The sequence below is a fragment of the Schistocerca gregaria genome, chromosome 4 (assembly GCF_023897955.1).
Source record: "Schistocerca gregaria isolate iqSchGreg1 chromosome 4, iqSchGreg1.2, whole genome shotgun sequence".
NCBI classification, from domain to species: domain Eukaryota; kingdom Metazoa; phylum Arthropoda; class Insecta; order Orthoptera; family Acrididae; genus Schistocerca; species Schistocerca gregaria.
This window is the reverse complement of record NC_064923.1, coordinates 348018600-348039826: the sequence shown is the minus strand read 5'-3', so window position 1 is coordinate 348039826 and position 21227 is coordinate 348018600. Positions and strand designations below refer to the sequence as shown.

Below are 21227 nucleotides of genomic sequence, written 5' to 3'. Positions count from 1 at the left end.
TGAACCTTATGGTCGTAGTAACAACTCTGCGTGGCGTGTCTCGTGACCTGTACGGAATATTTTGGCGAGCGCCTCTTACGAAGAAGACCACTGAAACGACCGAATGTTTAACTCGCGAATAGTTGTGGGTCTGTGACTGATAGAACGTGAAAATTAGTCAGGTCGGACTTACTAAAATTCTGGCTGCTTTTCGAGTGAATACTTGTCATACAGACAGTGAACTTTGAATGTTAACGTTTTACCATATTAAATACGGACTTGATAGCCATTTCGTGTGTTTCAGTATGAATAAAAAGGAGAGTTAATCTAATTTTAAACGCTTTTCTGCAAGTAGACTGAAGATCCCGAACGCCCGATCTTTTGATCATGCACTTTCAGGAACAGACTTTCAACTTGAGTTACACGGCCTCTGTGTGGTAGGTAGGTAGTGATTCATCAACGTTGCTTTACACTGCCTAGCATGTATCTGCTATCACAGAGTGAAGGGACATCGGCAAGAATCCTATCGAGGTAGGTGGACTGAACGATAGCGTTATCAAAAACGCAGATGACCGACCCCCCCCCCCCCCCCCCGTCGCATTGTCTGGGCACAATTCCAATACACCTTATCACCTTATTATTCCCCACGTTTTTGGCTACAGAATCCTGTTTTTCAACATAATCTCCGTTCAATGAGACAGCCTTACGCCATCTTAACGGGATGATGATGGGGGTGGTGGGCTGTATGCCCACGTGGTAACACTACTGATCGACGTCGGAGCCAATGTCTTGCTGCATCAATAGCCTCCCCATTATTCACGTACTGCTCCCGGGAGTAGCGTGGATGAGGAGGGACACTCTGACGTTTTGTAAGCTTCTCACGGGTTGTTTCACTGTCAGGTCACCGTAGACATTGTGCAAGCACCTCTGAATGTCTGTTATGCTCGGGTTTTCCGCCAAAAGAAATTCAATGACAACTCTCGCCTTCCGTTAGAGACGCCTTTTTGAAGGCTGTGTATAGCGCTGCCACATATCCGAACTTCAAGAAACTATAGGAGCTGAAGCTGAAACATCCCACGGTCTCTCGCAACAAATTCCGCATTTATTCAACAGAAATTGACCGAGAAAAAAAATGTGCTGCATTACTTATCGAACGCCCCTCGTATTTTGGCTCATCAGTGCGTATGTACTATGTATCACTCCTCTGTACTTAGGTATTACAATTTTGTCAGTTATTATCGGGGTCAAATCAAGAAAATGTTCCATGGTAAATACAAACATGTTTTGGTCCCATAACTAGTTCTATCGATGTTGTCGTGTTGCTTCCGAGGATAGGTAATTTGTCCTGCGAGTTTGGACCACAGCAGTTCCAGGATGGTGAGAATAAAATGAAATCAAGAAATTGTTTTGTTATTTATTTGTAGAGTTCTAAAAAAAAGATTGAGATACTGAAATGGAAAAAAATACTTAATTAGCAAACTGCATCTTAGAACTGGATAGTTTATGAAAAAGATACAGGGAACAATGAGGGGAGTTTCCAATATAGTTAAAAGACGGAAATGAGGTGAACTGCATATTCACCCTATTCCCGTCATTTACCTGTGATAGAAGCTGCCCAAATAGCATGTAGTTTGAAGGACCACCTGGAGGTATCACAGTAACAAGTATGTGTACGTGAAATCATTCTACCAGCAGAAAGAAAAGGGTGATTATTTAAGGCGAAAATTTAGGCTCATAATTTCATCACCACCAAACTGATGCAGAAGTATTGTCTTTGAAACTTAACGGTACGACGGAAGACACTGGCTGCAAAAGAGTTAGTTTCTCTAGAAAACGAAAGCAGAGCGTTTTTAATGCTGTAAACGAAGCAATGATATGATATTAAAACTGCTGAGCGAAGAAAGAAATTCTTGGCGACTTTTCAATACTGTAATTCTATATGCCAATGTTACGGACTGCCTTGAATTTAATCTAGACAAATTGGGAATTTTATGTATTAGAATGATTCTTGCAGTAAGTAATTCTGGTAATAAGAAGTAACTTCGTTATCTTGCAGTATGGACGTGCTTGTCGGGTGCAGATGAAAACGGCTGAACTTAATTCTATCGCAACGCAAATATAGACTCCGTATTCCAGAGAGCTGAGGATTTGCTAAAACTAGTCAGCGTGGAGAAGCATCACTGCGAGTCTGACGCAATACGTAGCAAGCTTACGAAATGCCGCGCTGCAATCGTTGGACGCCAGAACAAGGAGCATTGCAGTGGACGTATCGAGAAATGAAAGGTAGCCGTAAGGCGATCTGTCAAGTTGTTCGTGGAATCGCGACAAGCTACAAATCCTTATGTAATAACAGTCACGATGAAAACTGAAAGATGCTACTTTTAATGAATCACGTTCTTTCCAAGAAATAATAAGAGTTGTTGCAGTTAGCATTTTGTACGTTTCAACGAAGTGGTATTAATGTAATAACAAAGGGAATCAGATACAATATATACTACTGAGTCAGTGGTACCATTTTCGACTCCATCCATCTCTATCAAATAGGAAAATCTGTGAAAGTGCATGTAGCATTACGTCTTCAGGCCACGAGCGGCTTACCGGGACTATCCGACCGCAGTATCATCCTCAGAGGAGGATGCGGATAGGAGGGGCGTGGGGTCATCACACCACTCTCCCGGTCGCTATGATGGTATTCTTGACCGAAGCCGCTACTATTCGGTCGAGTAGCTCCTCATTTGGCATCATGAGGCTGCGTGCACCCCGAAAAATGGCAACAGCGCATGGCGTGGGATGGTCACCCATCCAAGTGCCGGCCACGCCCAACAGCGCTTAACTGCGGTAACCTCACTGGAAGAAAGTGCATATGTGTGAGCGAACTTTTGCTAGTGTGGGGCGGGGGGAGGAGGGGAGGGAGGAGAGAGAGAAAGAGAGGGGGGAGGGGAAGAGAGGGAGATCTGGGAAACAGGTCAGGTTATTGGAAGTGATAAAGTCAGTTTAGAGACACCCTACTCGATTCGGTACAAATCTGCTGTATCAGCAATGGACTGATGTCGCTCCTCATGCGAGAGATTGCTTATCAATATTTGTAAAAAGCAAGACCGCTCTCCTAGAAAATTCCGCATCGGATAATGAATTTCGTGATGAGTTTAAGGCAACTAACACTAAATAAATGCTAAAAGTTGCAGCAACTGCTCGTATTGCAAGCAATCCTCCATTGGTGAGTGGAACAGAGAAAAAGCTATTAACATTACAGTCAAGTATCGAGCTCTTGGTAGTCCACTGCCATTATAACAAAAATGAAGCTGTCGGCGTTCCTGCTAATCATTTTTAATCGGGTATTAATGTTCTTTACTTTTTTATAATGATTGCTCGTTCAGATGTCGCTATTCCAGATGAGTAGATCTGTAGCTCAGTTTTTATAAGAGCCAAGTTGTACCATGTAATGTGATTAGAGGAAACAGTCGACTTCTCTTTAGGAAACATAGCAGCCTAAATATGGAGGTAAACATTAAGCAAGGGGATAAACTACAGGTGGTATTGACAGGAAAAGGAACAAAAATATGGTTCAAATGGCTCTGAGCACTATGGGACTTAACTTCTGAGGTCATCAGTCCCCTAGAACTTAGAACTACTTAAACCTAACTAACCTAAGGACATCACACACATCCATGCCCGAGGCAGGATTCGAACCTGCGCCCGTAGCGGTCGCGCGGTTCCAGACTGTAGCGCCTAGAACCGCTCGGCCACGCCGGCGGGCTGAAAAGGAACAAACAAGTTAAAAGGAACAAGCAAGGTAATGTCAACATGTGTCTAGAAATGGGCAGATAGCCTTAAATAAGTGTTACTACTTCATCGTCTTGTGTTGGACTGCAGTGGAAGTGATCTGCAGCTATGTTCCGTAGACTCTACAGGATGTATTGGAAACTAAAATCGTTGCTTCGCTTGATCGAACTGTTAATACCTCTTCTGTGGAATACGACCTGATGAGTGTGCGACCCTCAACTAGTTGAGCCGTGTTAAATTCTTTAGTAACTATAGCGCACGTAATGCTTGGACATAACAAAATCTATATAATCCTCTGCAAATGTTGAGAGTCACAAGCTACAAACACTGGTCCCAGACGAGACTCGTATTTCGGGAAGTGCGCGGTTTTGTTGTCTTGCAGAATGCCAAGTCCTGTGCTACTGCATCCTATATACTCCGCAAGCCACTGTGTAGGGCATGGTGGGGGAGCGTTAGGCGTGATGTCGACAGTGCGAAGGTAGTCCCAGCTGGAAACATCAGCTCGGTGTTGTTTGTTGTTGGTGGTGGTGGTGGCGGTGGTGGTCACTTATAACAGCCTTGAACGCTTATTACATCTAGTGGATCAAAAGTGCAGAGGGTGGCTGAGATAAGCAGTTTTAATGCGTTCTAATACTTCAGCAGGTATACGCACCGCTCTCTCTGCGCGCCTTGTATTTGCCACTGACCCTGACAGAGAGGCAAAGAATCATCCGGTTGTTGAAATAACTTCCGTGTGCGGTCCAAAAGTTTTTGGTTGCATTCTGAGACTATTTTTTCAGCCCATTGCAAGAAAATCAGTGAAAAGAAAGCGTAATCCATCCGACAGGTGAAACCAACTTCACCCATTTCGGTACAAGGCCCAGGACTCCTCGCTTCTACCCTCTGCTTTCTTTGCTGTCTCATTTCTGGGGTGAAATAGAATACTTAGTTGCGCCCAAGCTAAGAGATCAATGCATCAAAACAGTTTTTTATTATTTTTAAAACTGGCGTCGGTCTGTGATTTGGTGATTGTTGCCTCAGATCATATGAAGAAGGCGATTATACGCTGGAGTGAAAAACTCGAGGACGAAAGTAACTTTCGCATGGTGTGTCACTGCCAAGTAACATAACTCGATAAAACGTGGAACATTCGTAGAAAAGCTGCTATAGTGTAGTAGAGAAGGTAATGCAAAGAAATATGCAATGAGACGAACAGAAATGACACTTTTATTCAAAGACAATAATTGCAATGACGTCACCGCGCTTTATGATGGTCCCCTTGGACATTACACGAAGCGGAACATAGTTCTTAGTACGGTGTGTGATCACTACGGACAGCAATACCCGACAACAAGATTGGTAAGGACTTCTTGTGATAGGGCGTCCCATTGCTCCATCAGCACAACTGACGACTGCTGGATGTTCAAATGTGCATGTGAACGTCCTGAATTACGTCTCACCATCACATCCCACACGTGCTCGATAGGACTTAAGTCGGTGGAACACTAAGTCCAGGTCATTCACGGAATATCTTCTCGTTGCAAGAGCACCTGCGCCTGCGCTGTTCGATGCGGTCGCACATGTCATCCATAGACGTGAAGTTACGGCCGAATGCACTGCTGAAAAGAGGGAAAGTAGTACTGTGTCACAGTATCGCTGATACTGTGACGGTAACGTTGGCAGTTGAGTGCACGGTGTTTAAATATTTGGATGCCATCATGTCCATGCAACATTATGCCTCCCCACACCGTAATACCTGGGCTGCCAAAACGATCGTTTTCGACAATGTGGTATTGCGTGTTTGCACTTCGAGCCACATGTGGGTACGTCCAGTACTGTGGAAAATGATCGATTTGGTGGTCGAGGTGTTATGGTTTGGAATGGCATAATATTGTTGCAAGGACGTGCTAAACTCCAAATCTTTGAACACGGTACACTCACCAGTCAACGTTCTTATGACACTGTACCCCTTCCCCATGTGCATCTTTCCGTGATTTATTTTTATGGATGACGATGCGCGACCACGTCGATCTGCGCAGGTGAAGGAATGTTGGAGCAAACGGATACATGGCGAGTGGACTGGCCTGCTCGTTCCTGCCACTTCATTCCCTTCAAGCAGGTGTGGGATGCGTTATGGGGGGGGAGGGGGGGGGGGGACTTGTTGTAGGACGTCCACGTGCACGAGCAGTTGTCATCCACGCTGGTGAAGGAATGTAACGCCTTACCACAAGAACTCTTATCAGCCTTGCGACTAGCATGGGAAACGTTGAAGATCATGGATTGCCGTCCGCGGTGATCACACATCCTACTAACAAGGGAACCTCCCCATCTCACCCCCCTCAGATTTAGTTATAAGTTGGCGCAGTGGATAGGACTTGACAAACTGAACACAGATCAACCGAGAAAACAGGAAGAAGTTGTGTGGAACTATGAAAAAAATAAGCAAAATATACAAACTGAGTAGTTCATGTGCAAGATAGGCAACATCAAGGATAATGTGAGCTCAGGAGCGCCATGGTCCTGTGGTTAGCGTTAGCTGCTGAGGAATGTGAGGGGTCCTTGGTTCAAGTCTTCCTTGGAGTGAAAAGTTTAATTTTTTATTTTCAGACAATTATCAAATTTCAGGCTCTCACACATAATCAACTTCGCTCTCCAAAATTCCATGACATGTTCAGATTTGCTTGAACATATGCTGGATTTGAGGGTCTACACACGCAAAAATTTGGAAACGTTAAAAACATATGTTTTGACGGAGCACAGGGGAAACTGTGCGACTGTGAAACTTGCATTCATTTGTTGCAGTTTATGTGACAAACTCTTATGTTTCCATCACTTTTTTGGGAGTGATTATCACATCTGCAAGAAAACCTAAATCGAGCAAGGAAGAAGAATATTTTTATCCATTCGCCAAGTGTACAAGTTAGTTGGGTCGACAATATATTCCTGTCATGTGACGCACACGCCGTCACCAGTGTCGTATAGAATATATGAGACGTGTTTTCCTATGGAGGAATCGGTTGACCTATGACTTAGCGATCGAATGTTTTCGGTTCCCATTGGAGAGGCACGTCCTTTCGTCTACTAATCGCACGGTTTTGCGGTGCGGTCGCAAAACACAGACACTAAACTTATTACAGTGAACAGAGACGTCAGTGAACGAACGGACAGATTATAACTTTGCGAAAATAAAGAAAGTAAACTTCTCACTCGAGGGAAGACTTGAGCCAAGGACCTCTCCTTGCGCAGCTGAGCTGCTCGCGCTAACCACAGGACCACGGCGGCGCTCCTGAGCTCACATTATCCTTGATGTTGCCTATCTTGCGCATGGACTACTCAGTTTGTATATTTTGCTTATTTTTTTCATAGTTCCACACAACTTCTTCCAGTTTTCTCGGTTGGTCTGTGTTCAGTTTTTCAAGGCCTATGCACTATGGCAACTTATAACTAAATCTGAGGGGGGTGCGATGGGGAGGTTCCCTTGTTAGAACTACTTGAACCTCACTAACCTAAGGACATCACACACATCCATGCCCGAGGCAGGATTCGAACCTGCGACCGTAGCGGTTCCAGACTGAAGCACCTAGAACCGCTCGGCCACTCCGGCCGACTTACTTGGGTTTCCTACTGTGTATACTGTAGTAGTTCTTCCGTGTATGGTCGAAATTTCATTGAGCTATGTTACTTGTCTGTGACACATCATGCGAAAGTTGTTTTCGTCGTGACGTTTTGCACACCGGTGCTGCCGAATCATTGGGCGGTTTATGCGATTAACGATGCCGGACACTCGGTAAGCACACGGGTACGGGCCAGTGTAAAGAGCGACGCGCAACAATGTGTACGGCTGTCGGCTGACTTGCCGGGAGCGCGTCGCCGCGTGACTAGCGTGGGCGTCACGGCTGGGGCTGCCTCGCGGCCGGCCGCGGCGCGGCGCGTCAGTCGCACGCGGGAAGCGTCGCCAGCCGCCACGCAGTAGCCGCACGGCGCCGCGCCCCGACATGGTCGTGGTGAGTACGCCGGCTGCGCCACGTGCCGGCCGCTCCTGGAGGGGGTTGGGGAGGGAGACGCGCGGCCTTCAAACATCGGGTCGCCATTCGCCAGGTGCGCGCAGCGGCTGCTGCATCTGGTGCTGCGCGCACCTGTACTCACGTCAGATTCGTTCAGTGATCTGTTTTGGCATGAGACTCACAGTACCGACAAGTAGAACAGCGCTGAACTTCACATACATACACACACTATCGATTAGCTGATAATCAATATGACTTAAAACCTGATAAAAGATCTTCGGTTTGCGCCACTTCGCCGACTTGTCACTGCACTGCTTATTAATTAAAACTGCTTCCCGTTGAGCTTCACTACGCTGAGTGAATATTTTCAGTCCAGACAATCCGAGGACATTTTCGAGAATCCAGCCTTGTTCCTATACTTCTTGAACTATTTAGTCTAATCGCTACAACACAAGATCCGGCCATTGTGGCCGAGTGGTTGTAGGTGCTTCAGTCCGGAACCGCGCGACTGCTGCGGTCGCAGGTTCGAATCCTGCCTCGGGCATGGATGTGTGTGATGTCCTTAGGTTATTTATGTTTAATTAGTTCTAAGTTCTAGGCGACTGATGACCTCAGAAGTTAAGTCGCATAGAGCTCAGAGCCATTTGAACCATTTTGAACAACCCAAGAGCGGCCATCCGACAGTTTGAAGAGAGGGTTTGGAGAATTTTTAATATTTTGGAAGACAAATGCCGATGTATCTACGTCTACATGATTACTTTGCAATCACAATTAAGTGACTGGCTGAGGATTTTTCGAACCACCTTCAAGCTATTTCTCTACCGGTCCACCCTCGAACAGAGCCGGGAAAAGCGAACACTTGCGAGATCTAATTTTATTATGTGATCATTCCACCCAATGTCGACGGGCACCAACAAAATATTTTCACGTTCAGAGGAGAAAGTTGATGACTGAAGTTTCAACTGAAGATCCTTTTCCAGCGAAAAAGTCTTTGTTTTAGTGACTGGCACTCCCATCCCTGTATCACATCAGTGGCGTCTCTCCTCTCTTTCGTGATAGTTCAAAACCAGCTGCCCTTGTTTGAGCTTTTTCAGTGTCGTCCGTCAGTACTATCTGATCCGGATTCCACACCGCGGAGCAATACCCAAGAAGAGGAAGAAGAAAGGAAGGAAGGTTGGCTTTAACGTCCCGTCGACATCAAGGTCATCAGACACAGAGTACAAGCTCGGATTTTGTCGAGGATGGGAAAGGAAGTCGGCTGTGCTCCCGACATTTGCCTGGGGCGATTTAGGGAAAACCTAAATCTGGATGGCCGGACGCGGGTCTGAGCCGTCGTTTTCCCGAATGCGAGTCCAGTGTGCTAACCACTGTGCCACCTCGCTCGGTCCCAGGAGAGGGCGTTTCTCTCTGTGTTCTGTTTGTAAATCGTAGTCTTTGGTTTGCTTTACCCGCAGAATGATCTATGTGATTTATTCCAACCTAAATTATTCGTAATTTGTAATTCCTAAATATTTAAATATTTAGTTGGATTTACAGTCTTTAGATTTCTGTGTAACCGATGTGCAGTTCACGACAGGTTCATTGCCTTTCAGCAGCCTTGCTTCTTGGTGGGTCTACAAGAATATTCAAAGCAATATTATGTTTAACACTTTTATGGACTGAATTTGTTAAAATTTCTTTTTATTTACTCAAGAAGAAACCTAAGAAAATTAACATTTTTAGCTACGTTCGTAACTCATTAACGTATACGATGGATGGCAGCAGTAGCTTGCCATTCAGCTCCTCTGTACACCGGAGCGAATGGAAGCGAATGCGCATTCGCAGACAATTTACCAGTGTTCACTAACATTCGCTTGTATTTGTTGGTTTGTTGACTGGGGGGGAGGGGGGGAATCAGCGATGTCATCAGTCCCATCGGATTAGGGAAGGACGGGGAAGGAAGTCGGCCGTGTCCTTTTAGAGGAACCATCCCGGAATTTGCCTGAAGCTATTTAGGGAACTCAGGGAGAACATAAATCAGGACGGCCTGGACGCGGATTTGAACCGTCTTCCTCCCGAATGTGAGTCCAGTGTGCTAACCACTGTGCCACCTCGCGCGGTGCTTCTATACGTGGAAACGCTTTTACACTAGAGGAAAGGGAAGAGAACACGACGTAACGATCATAATCTATGGACATTGCGTCATTATTTCTTCTTCTTCTTTTTTGCTAGTAATCGGTACACGGGATACCAACAGTGCACAGAGTATCCCAGAATGAATGGCCAACATTCAGGGATACCACGGGAACGAACGTTCCAAGAAAAAAAAAGTGCAGTAAACATGGGTTCTAAAATCATACCTGAAGAGCTATGGTCACTTCTTCATCTTCGATACTGTGAAACACATGTTCTCTAGTGAACAAGTGCTCATAGCTCTTAAGGTATGTATTCTAGAGCCATGTTTATTAGGCATTTGTTCTTGTTTTGGTCCATGCTACCACCGCTGGAAGTTGCCTACCTTACAAGCTTAGCAGCAACAGTACCAGTATATGTATTCCACTGTCAGAGGCATCAGAACGGTTTTGGCGTTTAACTTTCGACTCGTTCGTTTCCGATACAGCGATCCTTACTTCAGATTTACACATTTATCCTTCCCCCATCTTCCTAGAAAGTTTGTAACATCAACACGGCACCATCGTGTTTGCACATACATTTACAGGCGTCGGCGCTTATAACTTTGACACTCTGTAGCGTCGTTGGGTGACTTTTATGGACATGGATTCCTATTCCAAATATTATGTTGTCACTCCCCTCTACAAGTCTTACAAGTCCGTTACGGCAATTTCTGAGCACCCTGTATACATACGACCTGTCATACAGGCTACTTTTTTAAGATCTGCCACATGGTTTGCTAGAGGACAGATTTGTGATCCTGAGTAAACATTTATATTTAACATAAAAAATATCTAACGTAACCATGACACATCAGCCATTTAATTTGAGATAGCATGAACGTTAGCAATGATGTCATTCGTGTGTCTTTAATTTTGGTCAGCATAGTATACATATTTGCATTTACTGACTTTCAAGAAAAATAACTGTGCTTTTCCTTTTTAATAAAAAGAATTACAAAGACTGTTCTTATTCCCCTCTGATGCAAATATCTAATGAATTTATCGCCTTCTCGCGTCCCCAGTAGGGGATATGAGTGCATAGGCAATTTCTGCGAGTTATATTTCTTTTGCTTCGGTGTTCGTGCTGTGGATATCTTCGATCCCGGAAGCATATATGATATCTACATTCTTAGGCGAACTCCATCGCTCACGCAACTCATGTCAACAGCTACAAAGTACAGAAGTATAGAAAGACCGCAGGCGAAAGCTTTCTGCTCTGCTAGCGCCGAAGCGGGAGGTACGTGAACTTATGACGGTTCGCTAAAAGAACGACAACCAGAGGAACACGAGCGAGTGCAAACCGAACACGCCCGCATACCGTTTGTTCACGCCCGCCAAGCGTTTACGCCAGAGAAAATTCTCCTTCACTGTTGCACGTACGCTTCGGCGTAAAGAGGGCTTAACATTCTATTACTTTTCTTCAATTCTCGCCGTAGTGAACAAGACAGGCCTTACATCTGATCCATTCGCTGACACTATTAATATAAATTATTTTCATAAGATTACACATTTCGGTGTCATTTGGGAGCTGAATGATCCTGCATGCGGTTCCTACTACCGTTAAATATTATAGCTGATTGCAGGCCTTGCAAAATGTTTTAAGAATATTCTACATAACTTGACACAAAGTGACAAGAAGTTACGCAGTATAAGTATGAATTTTGTTGCCTTTGTTCACGTAGGTGGCTACAGATTACTTAGCAACTTTGTTCTTACTTCCTGTCACTTCCCATTCTGCCTCCCAGCGCGCCTGTTGAATTTTATCTTCGTTCTGATCCTGAATGTGGTTATGTGGGAATCCTTATAGTAGTTTGAAGTACTTTATCATGATCGTCTAACGAGACTTTTAGTCGGCACTATGGAATCCATCCTTGTCGACTCTAAAGGACATGGAGGATGGGTTGAAATCTATGCCCAGAGTAAGTAACTTGGCAAATCGACTACAGATAAAGACTAACGTAATCGACCAGAGGTTGAGTACACTGTTAATACCACTTATGGAGGTCATAGAAGACTCAGTAAAATTTTACTTAGGTGCGAAATTTATACTGCAAGAAAACGGAATACTAAAGAAAAGTATATGACAATATTAACATTAAAAATTACTATAATGATGTTCAATAGGTTTTAGATATACCTTAGTTATTTCCCTTTCCTGCGTTCCGAATATAACGCGTTTGCGTTCATTTACAATGAAGGTGCATTTCAGGGTTTTTACCAGAGAAATGTTTTCCTCATCGTGATATTTCTGTGTCGCCTTCTTGAGAGATGTTCGTATCCAATTTCAGAACTACGTCTTTGTGACGTTTTATATAATACACGCTAAGCGTCATAATTGGCAAATGGGCACTTAGCGTCTGAAACATTATCGCTGACAGACGACATTCAACTGTATTGGTATTGAGGTATTCCATGTCAACACCTAATCTACGTACATATGGAAGGTAAACCAAAATTTTACGTCCTGTCGATGACGATGCACAGGATAAGCCTATTGAAAGAAACCATTCCGGAATTCACCAATAGCAATATGGAGAAACAAAGAAAATGTAAAAATATGGGTGGCCGAACGGAATCTGCTCCGCGTTGGTCTCCAGATGCGTGTTCAGTGCCTAGACCACTGCTATACATTGCTCTGTTTCTAAATATGGAATCGGAGGCATGCCATAAATAAAAGCATTGGAAGGATTTCTGAAATATCACTACTGTGTTGAAAACATACCAGATATTGATCTACATCAGCCCATAATGATTCATTCAAGTTACCGCTACGAACAACACACTTGTTTTGTTTTTTACAATGCTAAAACATCTTCCGTTTTGATTCCTGTTTCTTCATTTTTTTATGTATGCAATAATGAGGCCCCGTGATGTAAATTTGTGCACGAAAAAAGACATAGTGACCATCGGAGACAACATATCATTTGTCCCATTCTTCTTCCTCAGAGTTAATTTTTTTATGCGGTCTGCCTTGAAGCATTTCATAAAACATTAACATTCAAGCACGACGTAGCAGTTTTTCTTTCTGTGTATGTACTCAGCTGTTTGTCGGAAGGTCCAGTTTCTTCCCTACCACACTGTCCTTATCGCCCTGTTTTAATCTTAGTTCATAGGTCACAAGGCCCATAGATACATACAGAACAATGGAAACATTTTTCGTTTCTTGCCGTAATCTTATGGAAAAGGTAAGACACAAGAATTTTGTGTCACGTAATTACTGATGAATTCAATGGAACTGCTTCGTCAGGTAACTGCATGTAAATCAAATTTATCTTCTTCTTTTTGTATTTGATCTTGTGCTCTTATCGGGGCCATTGTGTGACGGAAGGAGGAAGATTCTGGACCATCTCGCCGATGAAAAGTGGGTCATTATTGACGCCTCTCCAGCCTTGTTCCTTGCGCGAGTGGTTAGAGTCTCAACCATGACCTTGCGTAATAAATCATACGCCTACACTGATTTCCGAAAACCACCGCGCATCACGAGAAATCAGGCGTCTTAACAACAAGACAGAACGAATCATTCACAAGAACAGAATCGCCTCCATCCCCCTTACTGTCGGAATCACTTATAAACAGTGCCGCCTTATAATGATGTCACCGGAATCGTCCTCGGAACTCTAAAAACATTCATACACCCACTCATCCGGATCTCCAGTCCCACTAGGAACATCTGAATGATCGTCGTTAGAAACCTTCAAAGTTTTTTTTCAGATTCGTTCATTTCCTTCAGTTTTCTGAATAGGGCCATCTCTAAAAGCAGGAGGAACTCCAAGACGAAAGTAGTAACCATTTTAAATTTCAAAATACAATCAAAAAGGCTACACAGCAAAAAAAGAAGGCAGTAAAGTTTGTTATATTGGCCATTAGCGTAAACACCTAAAATGACGAGGTAATTAAAATGTATCACAGCAGACGGCAACTGCAAACAGCGTGTAGAAAACACGAGTTATCTCGAGATCTGTCCGAAAAGAATGGCGCACGAAACACGAGTAAACTCGGGATCCACCCCCAGTATGGTAACTACTGTGCCAACGTACTTATTAATGGGGTGATGACACATATGGCGGCAGGGAGAACCTAATATAAAGATAGTTTCAGTAACTGGTTGAAACTTTTCAAACTTTTGCCGTCGTGTAATGGGAGGACACACGGAAACAGTTGACTATTCCACGGGCTAATACCGATCTATTTACCAATACATTTCAGAAAATTGAAGAAGCTTTACAATAAACAATGCCAAACATGTGTGGCAAAAATTATAAACTTTCATTCCATGGTGCGTTAGACCTTTCATTGAACATCCTGTCTTCAAGGGACAATGAGCTTCACTGCAAAGCTCTAACAATCCATTAAGTACGCAAATGAACACCAGGGATTACAGCCTAGAGCAAGAAAAAATTGAAAATAGACAATATCCAGTTGTCGGTTTCTTTAATTTTACAAGTGTAGCCAAACCAAAACAACCTCTGTAGGACGAAAAACCAGTCCAGAGTTGTAAATTTTTATTTTTTATTCACTCGTTGACTAGTTTCTGACCAAGAACCATTTTCAAATAATCGCAACAGGGTCAAAAATGTGCAATGAACATTTACAGTTAAAACAGAAACCCTAACTACTCCAGCATGCTGGAAATTCCCAAAACAACTTCTGTTGACATTCGATAAAAGAAGCTAAAATTAAACTAGACTACCACTGTGTAGGGAAAATAGAAAGTGTGAAACTGCTCGTAAGGCAAATTTTTATTCCGTCTGTTCTACTGAAATGAAATCGCTTTTGTTCCCCGCAAACCGCTCACAGAAAATTGTGATTTGTAGCTCAAGTCTCATTTTTTGCTTTGATTAGCAGTGGACCCATCTGCCACTTCGCCTCATCGTCGTGGGACGTAATAATGAACAAACTGCCTACATAATTCATTATTAAAAATTAAAGTTTCTAATATAACAGAGCCTTATTATCGACGGCGAGAGCCAAGGCGGTCGATAAGTAAACTTCCATTATTGTATCTAAAAAATGGTGTATTTCCGTCTGCATCTGTGATACATGATTGTTATTTTGCTCTGTGATGTTTGAAGAATCGGTGACCTTGTCTGTCAACGCGTCACCCATATGAAAGGGTCGTCAGCGATAGCTTATATGATCGTATCGCGGAACGACGCAAATGGAATGGCTGGCGGCATTTAGTGACGAGAGAATCTGGTAGATGGCAGTTGCATAGCGACTGGCGCACCACGCTGCACCTTCTAACCGCTAGATGGCAGGGTTGTGCCTGGCGGGAGAACAGTTGCGTAATGGGACGCTTTTGGTACGGATTTGTTTGTCGATGTTACAGCAGGCTTATCGTACTTCTCGATAGCTTCATAAACAGGCTCTCAGAATTTCTGGCTCTCTGGACGAAACGAGCTGTTGGTCGACAGTATTTTTTTATTATTTTATGGAATAGATGGGTTACAATAGGCCCAACAAAATAACACTTGTTCTGCATTGTGCTATAGCGAGGTTTTGTTACTTTTTCTTTTCTGATTGGAAAAAATATATTTGTTCGTCGCCTTGTCAAAATTGCTAATAATCCAACCGTGCCACTTCGACAGTCCTAAAAAGTTAGGTTGTAGTCGTATAAACCACTTACCTATCACACCCTCGGTACAACGTACTATTTGTAAAGTCAGAAGTAAAATAGTTCTAGTTTATTGAGCACAGCGGTACAGACGTTGTTTACATCAACAATCTCTAACTTTTTTTCCGTTACGAAAGGTGTAAGACAGGTATTATCGCCATCGCCATCGGAAAGATCTCGGGCTTCTAGAAACGAAGCTCTCTCTCTCTCTCTCTCTCTCTCTCTCTCTCTCTATCTCTATCTCTTAAGTCAGTGTTCGCCGAAAAGTTGTTACAAATAGTGTGACGTATTGCCGATTGGCATCTGTTTTTGGTTCGTTGGCTGATGTATGTGTGTCGATTTTTGTGACGTTTCTCCTGCACAACTGTGTGGCATTATCAAAGCTTTACCGTCAATTTCTGATGAAGCTTTGACAATGCCTGCCATTCATGCTGGCGAAACGTCACAAAGATATTTTTGAAAGATGTAACCGCATTTGACTGTACAGCAGGTTTTATTCGGCAATCTAGATTTCTGCCTTAGGCCCTTTTAAGAGTTAACAAGTATCAAAAATCATTAGACTTGAGTAGAGCACAAGCCACCGTTAGAATACGTATGTGCATGTACTGTGACTTCCGTTCTACCAAAGTCCAATGATTTTTGATAATTGTACCACTTAAAAACCTGTTGCACAGTGAAATGGCGGTTATATCTTTTAAAATGTTTCACATGACTGTGGCTCCACACCAAAGTAAAGTCACAAAGACCGTCAGACAAACATTAACCGAAGGACCCGAGACGGAAGCCAACAGGCAATTCGTCCACAAGTGACCATGAAAATCTCAGATTCTGTAAATTGTCTAATGTTTTCTATCAATCGATGTCTGATCATTTAATGGAGTAAAATTTTGTTTTTTGTTGTTGTACAGGAGTAATAATAACATGATCAGTTAATAACAACGTTTTGGTGTATTTCTGTTACCTTCTACCAAGCCTCGCTACTTCTCTATCTCTAGTAAGGGCATCTTCCGTGCGTACATCACGATTCTCCATTATTTCGTTGATACACTGTTTTCATGAACTCGTGAACTGCTAAGGTTTGTTCCCATTAAAAAATTTTCTCTAGCCTTCGTGATCTGGCTTTCTCAATATATGTCCACACCAATTTTATTATTTTCTTTCAAACCAATCTATCACTGTTAATTCGTCCTTATTGAAGCTCATACTTCAGTAGCTTTTTCCCGGTTCTTGATTTCTGGCGCTCCTTCGTAAATAATCGATTCCCGCAGCTACCAGTCAGTATTTAAAAGTGCTGATCTTTAGCGTAGGACAGATTCAACCATTACCTACCCACTCTTTTCTTAGTGTTTCTTTTCTGCCTTTTTGTATTCTGTGTTTTGCATCTGTATTGGCCAGTTCACTTTTGTCATACTTAAATTTTTCTACCTGTCTCATATCTGATCCGCCATTGATGTGTGCTTCTAATATAGTGTCATTATTCACTACCAGATAGTCAGCTTTTGTTTCTATACCGCACTGCCGCGTCTTGTTCAGTAAAATTTTCACCAGTTAAAGCCTTTTCAATGGATTAACTGGAATATTCGTTGAGAGAGTTAGATAACGTCACAGTTTTGGAGAAATCTTCCGGCAACTTCGTTGAAACGTTAATGAGGCGGTATTACAGCACTGAAATGTAATACATTTATTTTCTTGGTGTTACTCTTTTTTTTGTTACGTCGATCATTTCTGTGAGGGAACCTATACTGACATCTGAGCTATGAGGTTCGTTTTTATTTGTTGGTTTCTTTTCTGCTGAACCGCATCAGAATTTCATGGAACTCCGATGTTCTGCTTTGTAACCAGCTATGGTAGATGGTTTCCGTGAAAGCATTTGCGTAAGCACCGATCCCGTCCGTTTACTAGGTACCCTATTCGACGGTGTGGGTTATAGATTGGGGTCTGCCCGGATACGAGAAATCAATCCGCATTGGCAAGCCTTTGTTCGCTTCTCCGGATATAAAAATGTAAACCCACTCAGTTCAGTTAAGTACGCCAGAGCTCTGTCGGTAATCTTGCGCCTGGCTTGACTTTTCGTCTGCTGTAGCTGGATCTCTTAATTAACGTTCCATAGACTGAAATACTTCCAATTCCAAAGAAAGCAGTTGCTGATAGATGTGAATGTTACCGAACTATTAGTTTAATAAGTCAGTAAGTTGCAAAATACTAACACGTATCCTTCACAGAAAAATCAAAAGGTAGGTGACATCGGGGAAAGATCATTTTGGATCCCGGAGAAATGCAGGAACACGCGAAGTAATATTGACCCAACGGCCTATGTTAGAATATAGGCTAAGGAAAGCCAAACGCACGTTCATAACATTTTTAGACTTTTAAACAGTTTTTTCTATGTTGACTGGAAAACTCTCTTTGAAATTTTGAAGGAAGCACGTGTGAAATACAGGGAGCGAAAGGCTATTTACAAGTTTTACAGAAACCAAACGGCAGTTTTAAGAGTCAAGGGGCATGAAAGGGAGGAGTGGACGAGAAGGGAACGGCAGGATTGTAGCCTTTTCCCATGTTGGTAAGTCTGTACAATGGACAAGGGCGAATGGAAACCAGAGGAAAATTTTTAAGTAGGAATTAAAGTCCAGGAGAAGAAATACAAACTTCGAGGTTTGTAGATGGTATTTTAATTCTGTCAGAGATAGCAAAGGCCTAGGAATAGCAGTTGAACAGAATGAACAGCGTCTTGAAAGGAGGATATAAGATGAACATCAACCAAAGCAAAAAGAGGCTAATGGAATGTTACCGAGTTAGATCAGGTGGTGCTGAGCGATTTAGATTACGAAACGAGACACTTCAAGTAGTAGATGAGTTTTTTTTTTTTTTTTTTTTTTTTTTTTTTTTTTTTTTTTTTTTTTTTTTTTTTTTGCAAAATAACGGATGACGGCCGAAGTAAACAGCCTGTTAAATGTAGCGCGAAAATGGTAAGGAAAACGTTTCAGAAGAAGAAAAATTTGTTAACATCGAATATAGCCTTGGGTGCTAGGAAGTCCTTTCTGAAGGTATTTTTCTGGAGTGTAGCCATGTAAGGAAGTGAAACATAGACAAGAAAAATGTTAGACGAGAAGAGAATAGAAGCTTTTGAAATGTGGTGGTACAGAAAATTGCTGAAGATTAAATGGGCACTAAATAGAATATCTGGAGAAAAGAAACTTGTGGCACACTCTGACTAGAAGAAGCGATCGGTTAATATAACACATTTTGAGAAATCAAGGGATCACCAATTCACTATTTGAGGGATATGTGGGGTGGTGGTAAAAATTGTAGAGGGAGACAAAGAGATGAATACAGTAAACAGCTTGTGAAGGATATAAGTTGCAGTAATTATTCGGAGATGAAGAGGCTTGTACAGGATAGATTAGCATGGAGAGACCTGCATCATCAAACCAGTCTTCGTACTGAAAACAACAACAACAACAACAGCAACAACGACGGCAACAGACTAAACCACATTTTAGCATAACACGGACTGCCAAATTCTTGGTAACTTCCATAAGTTACAATTTAACGTCGTTATCGCGGAATGGTTTTGTGATATTTTCTTGGAATATTTCCGTCATCAGTGGGTAGTCAAATGAAGAGGTTTACTAGTTTTCACACTTGTTCACTGTTAAATGTTAGTTGTTTATAAAATCTATATTGATTTACCATAATGTTAAAACGTTATAACGTGCTACGTTCCTCAGTGTGAAGAGGTAGATGTAAGGTAAATTCCTGTGGGACCAAACTGCTGAGGCCATCAGTCCCTAGGCTTACAGACTGATGATCTTGCTGTTTGGTCCCTTCAACCCCACTCAAAACCTCGGCTTACACACTACTTAATCTAACTTAAACTAACTTACGCTAAGAACAACACACACACACACACACACACACACACACACACACACACACACACACACACCCGAATGAGGACTCGAACCTCCGTAGGGGGGAGCCACTCGAACCGTGGCAAGGCGCCTAAGACCGCGCGGCTACCGTACGTGGCTCCTCAGTGTGAAAATTATTGCGTTGTGTAGTGGTAAACATAATTAATAGAAACATTGGTATGTTCACTGATATACCGAACATTATTTTTGTGAATGTAATGGTAGTAGAAGATAATTGTAAAATTTACATTGTTCTTTAATATTTAACCAGAAAGTAGTTATTATTGTAGATACCGCAGATATGCCCGTGGATATCCGAATCAGCGCAGGGCTTTAAAAGCATAAGGTAATGATTCCTTCGAATATCCGCAGATGTCTAGTTACAGGTAGACCCTTTTGCAGTTTGCTAAGTTGCCCCATTACCTTCGTTATCAAGCTGCCACCATTCGTTCCTTTGTTAAGAACTTAATTTGCACTATTCTGTTTTGCTTTGAGATCGTTTACTGTGTGCCTATCACAGCTCATTTTCTTTTGCGATGAATATTGTTTTCATTATATTCTCCGACACAGTATATTTTTATTCTCCCTTTTGTCCTCCGTGGGAATGTAGTTGATCTAATATTACACTGATAGAAAACAGCAAGTGCGTTGGCTCCTATTTATCCCGGAGGGTACTTATGTGTTCTTGTTACATCATTGAAGTAGTAGTAGTCGTCCTCTAAAACTAGTTAATGAAAGTGGTTCAAATGGCTCTGAGCACTATGGGACTTAACTTCTGAGGTCATCAGTCCCCTAGAACTTAGAACTACTTAAACCTAACTAACCTAAGGACATCATTCACATCCATGCCCGAAGCAGGATTCGAACCTGCGACCGCAGCGGTCGCGCGGTTCCAGACTGAAGCGCCTAGAACCGCTCGGCCACTCTGGGCGGCAAAAACAATCACTTACCTTACAGTTTCCAGCGACCTTATTGCAAAGTACCTACCCGGGACCAAGCCGAATTAGATTCTCCGAAAATTCGTTTTTCAAAAACTATGCTGTATTTTTTATTCAGTTTTATTTCATTAATATAATTGTTTATGTCGCACTTAATGGCAGCTTGCGTTGCGATTTTTTTGCCTTGTGCCAAAAAATAAGTCACAAGAAAAATAAATGAATTGGAAACTGTGTCAAGTTGCACTTGTCGTATCGATTGTCGCTTCTTTCCCCTTTGGCAGTGGTTTATGCATCTGAAAAATGTTATGTTGCACAGTGGTTTGGAGTCCGCGTTCAGCTGTGAATCCCCTCTAAATGCCCGCATAAGTCAATTCAAAGGTTGGCAAAGGCAAATACACACCGCCTTTCAAAGGGTCATGGATACTGATGTGCAAACTAACCTATGTATTTATGACATTTCAGCTTGCTACGGTAGCAATAACAACGGCACATCTTGGAGAAGACACTCCCGTTTTGGATAGAGAAGGATAATCAATTTAGAAAAGAGATGTTATAAAAAGTGAAAAATCATTAGAGAGATTTCGTAACGATACATACAGCAGCAGTAGAACTGGTACGTGCGGAGAAGGGTAACCAACGTGTGGGCTACTATTTTTTTTTTTAAATTACTTTCTTATTTCCTTAAGGCTCAATGCAAATGAAGAAGCATATCCAATGGTTTCACAATGAAACCAGTACTCGAATGTTCGATTTTTCTGTTTACAAATATATCAGGATATTAAATATTGTTGCACTAACCTATGTGCCTATCCATTGCTTTGCGTATTGGCACGCTTGTTTTGCTGGTTTGTTTCGAGCATGGCAGG

The 21227-nt window shown here is 42.5% G+C and overlaps 1 protein-coding gene across 3 annotated transcripts in view; it reads left to right on the top strand.

Moving 5' to 3' along the window:
• Positions 1 to 21227, top strand: part of LOC126365779 (segmentation protein cap'n'collar) — a 765194-nt gene that overhangs the window by 362129 nt on the left and 381838 nt on the right. Inside the window, exon 1 of one of the 3 annotated variants that reach the window (XM_050008344.1) lies at positions 7612 to 7745. The exons of the other annotated variants lie outside the window; for them this stretch is intronic. Within the exon in view, the coding sequence (XP_049864301.1) occupies positions 7737 to 7745 (9 nt within the window). The 5' untranslated portion in view covers positions 7612 to 7736. Of the gene's footprint in view, positions 1 to 7611; positions 7746 to 21227 lie in introns of those variants that run through there. 3 annotated transcript variants of the gene reach the window in all.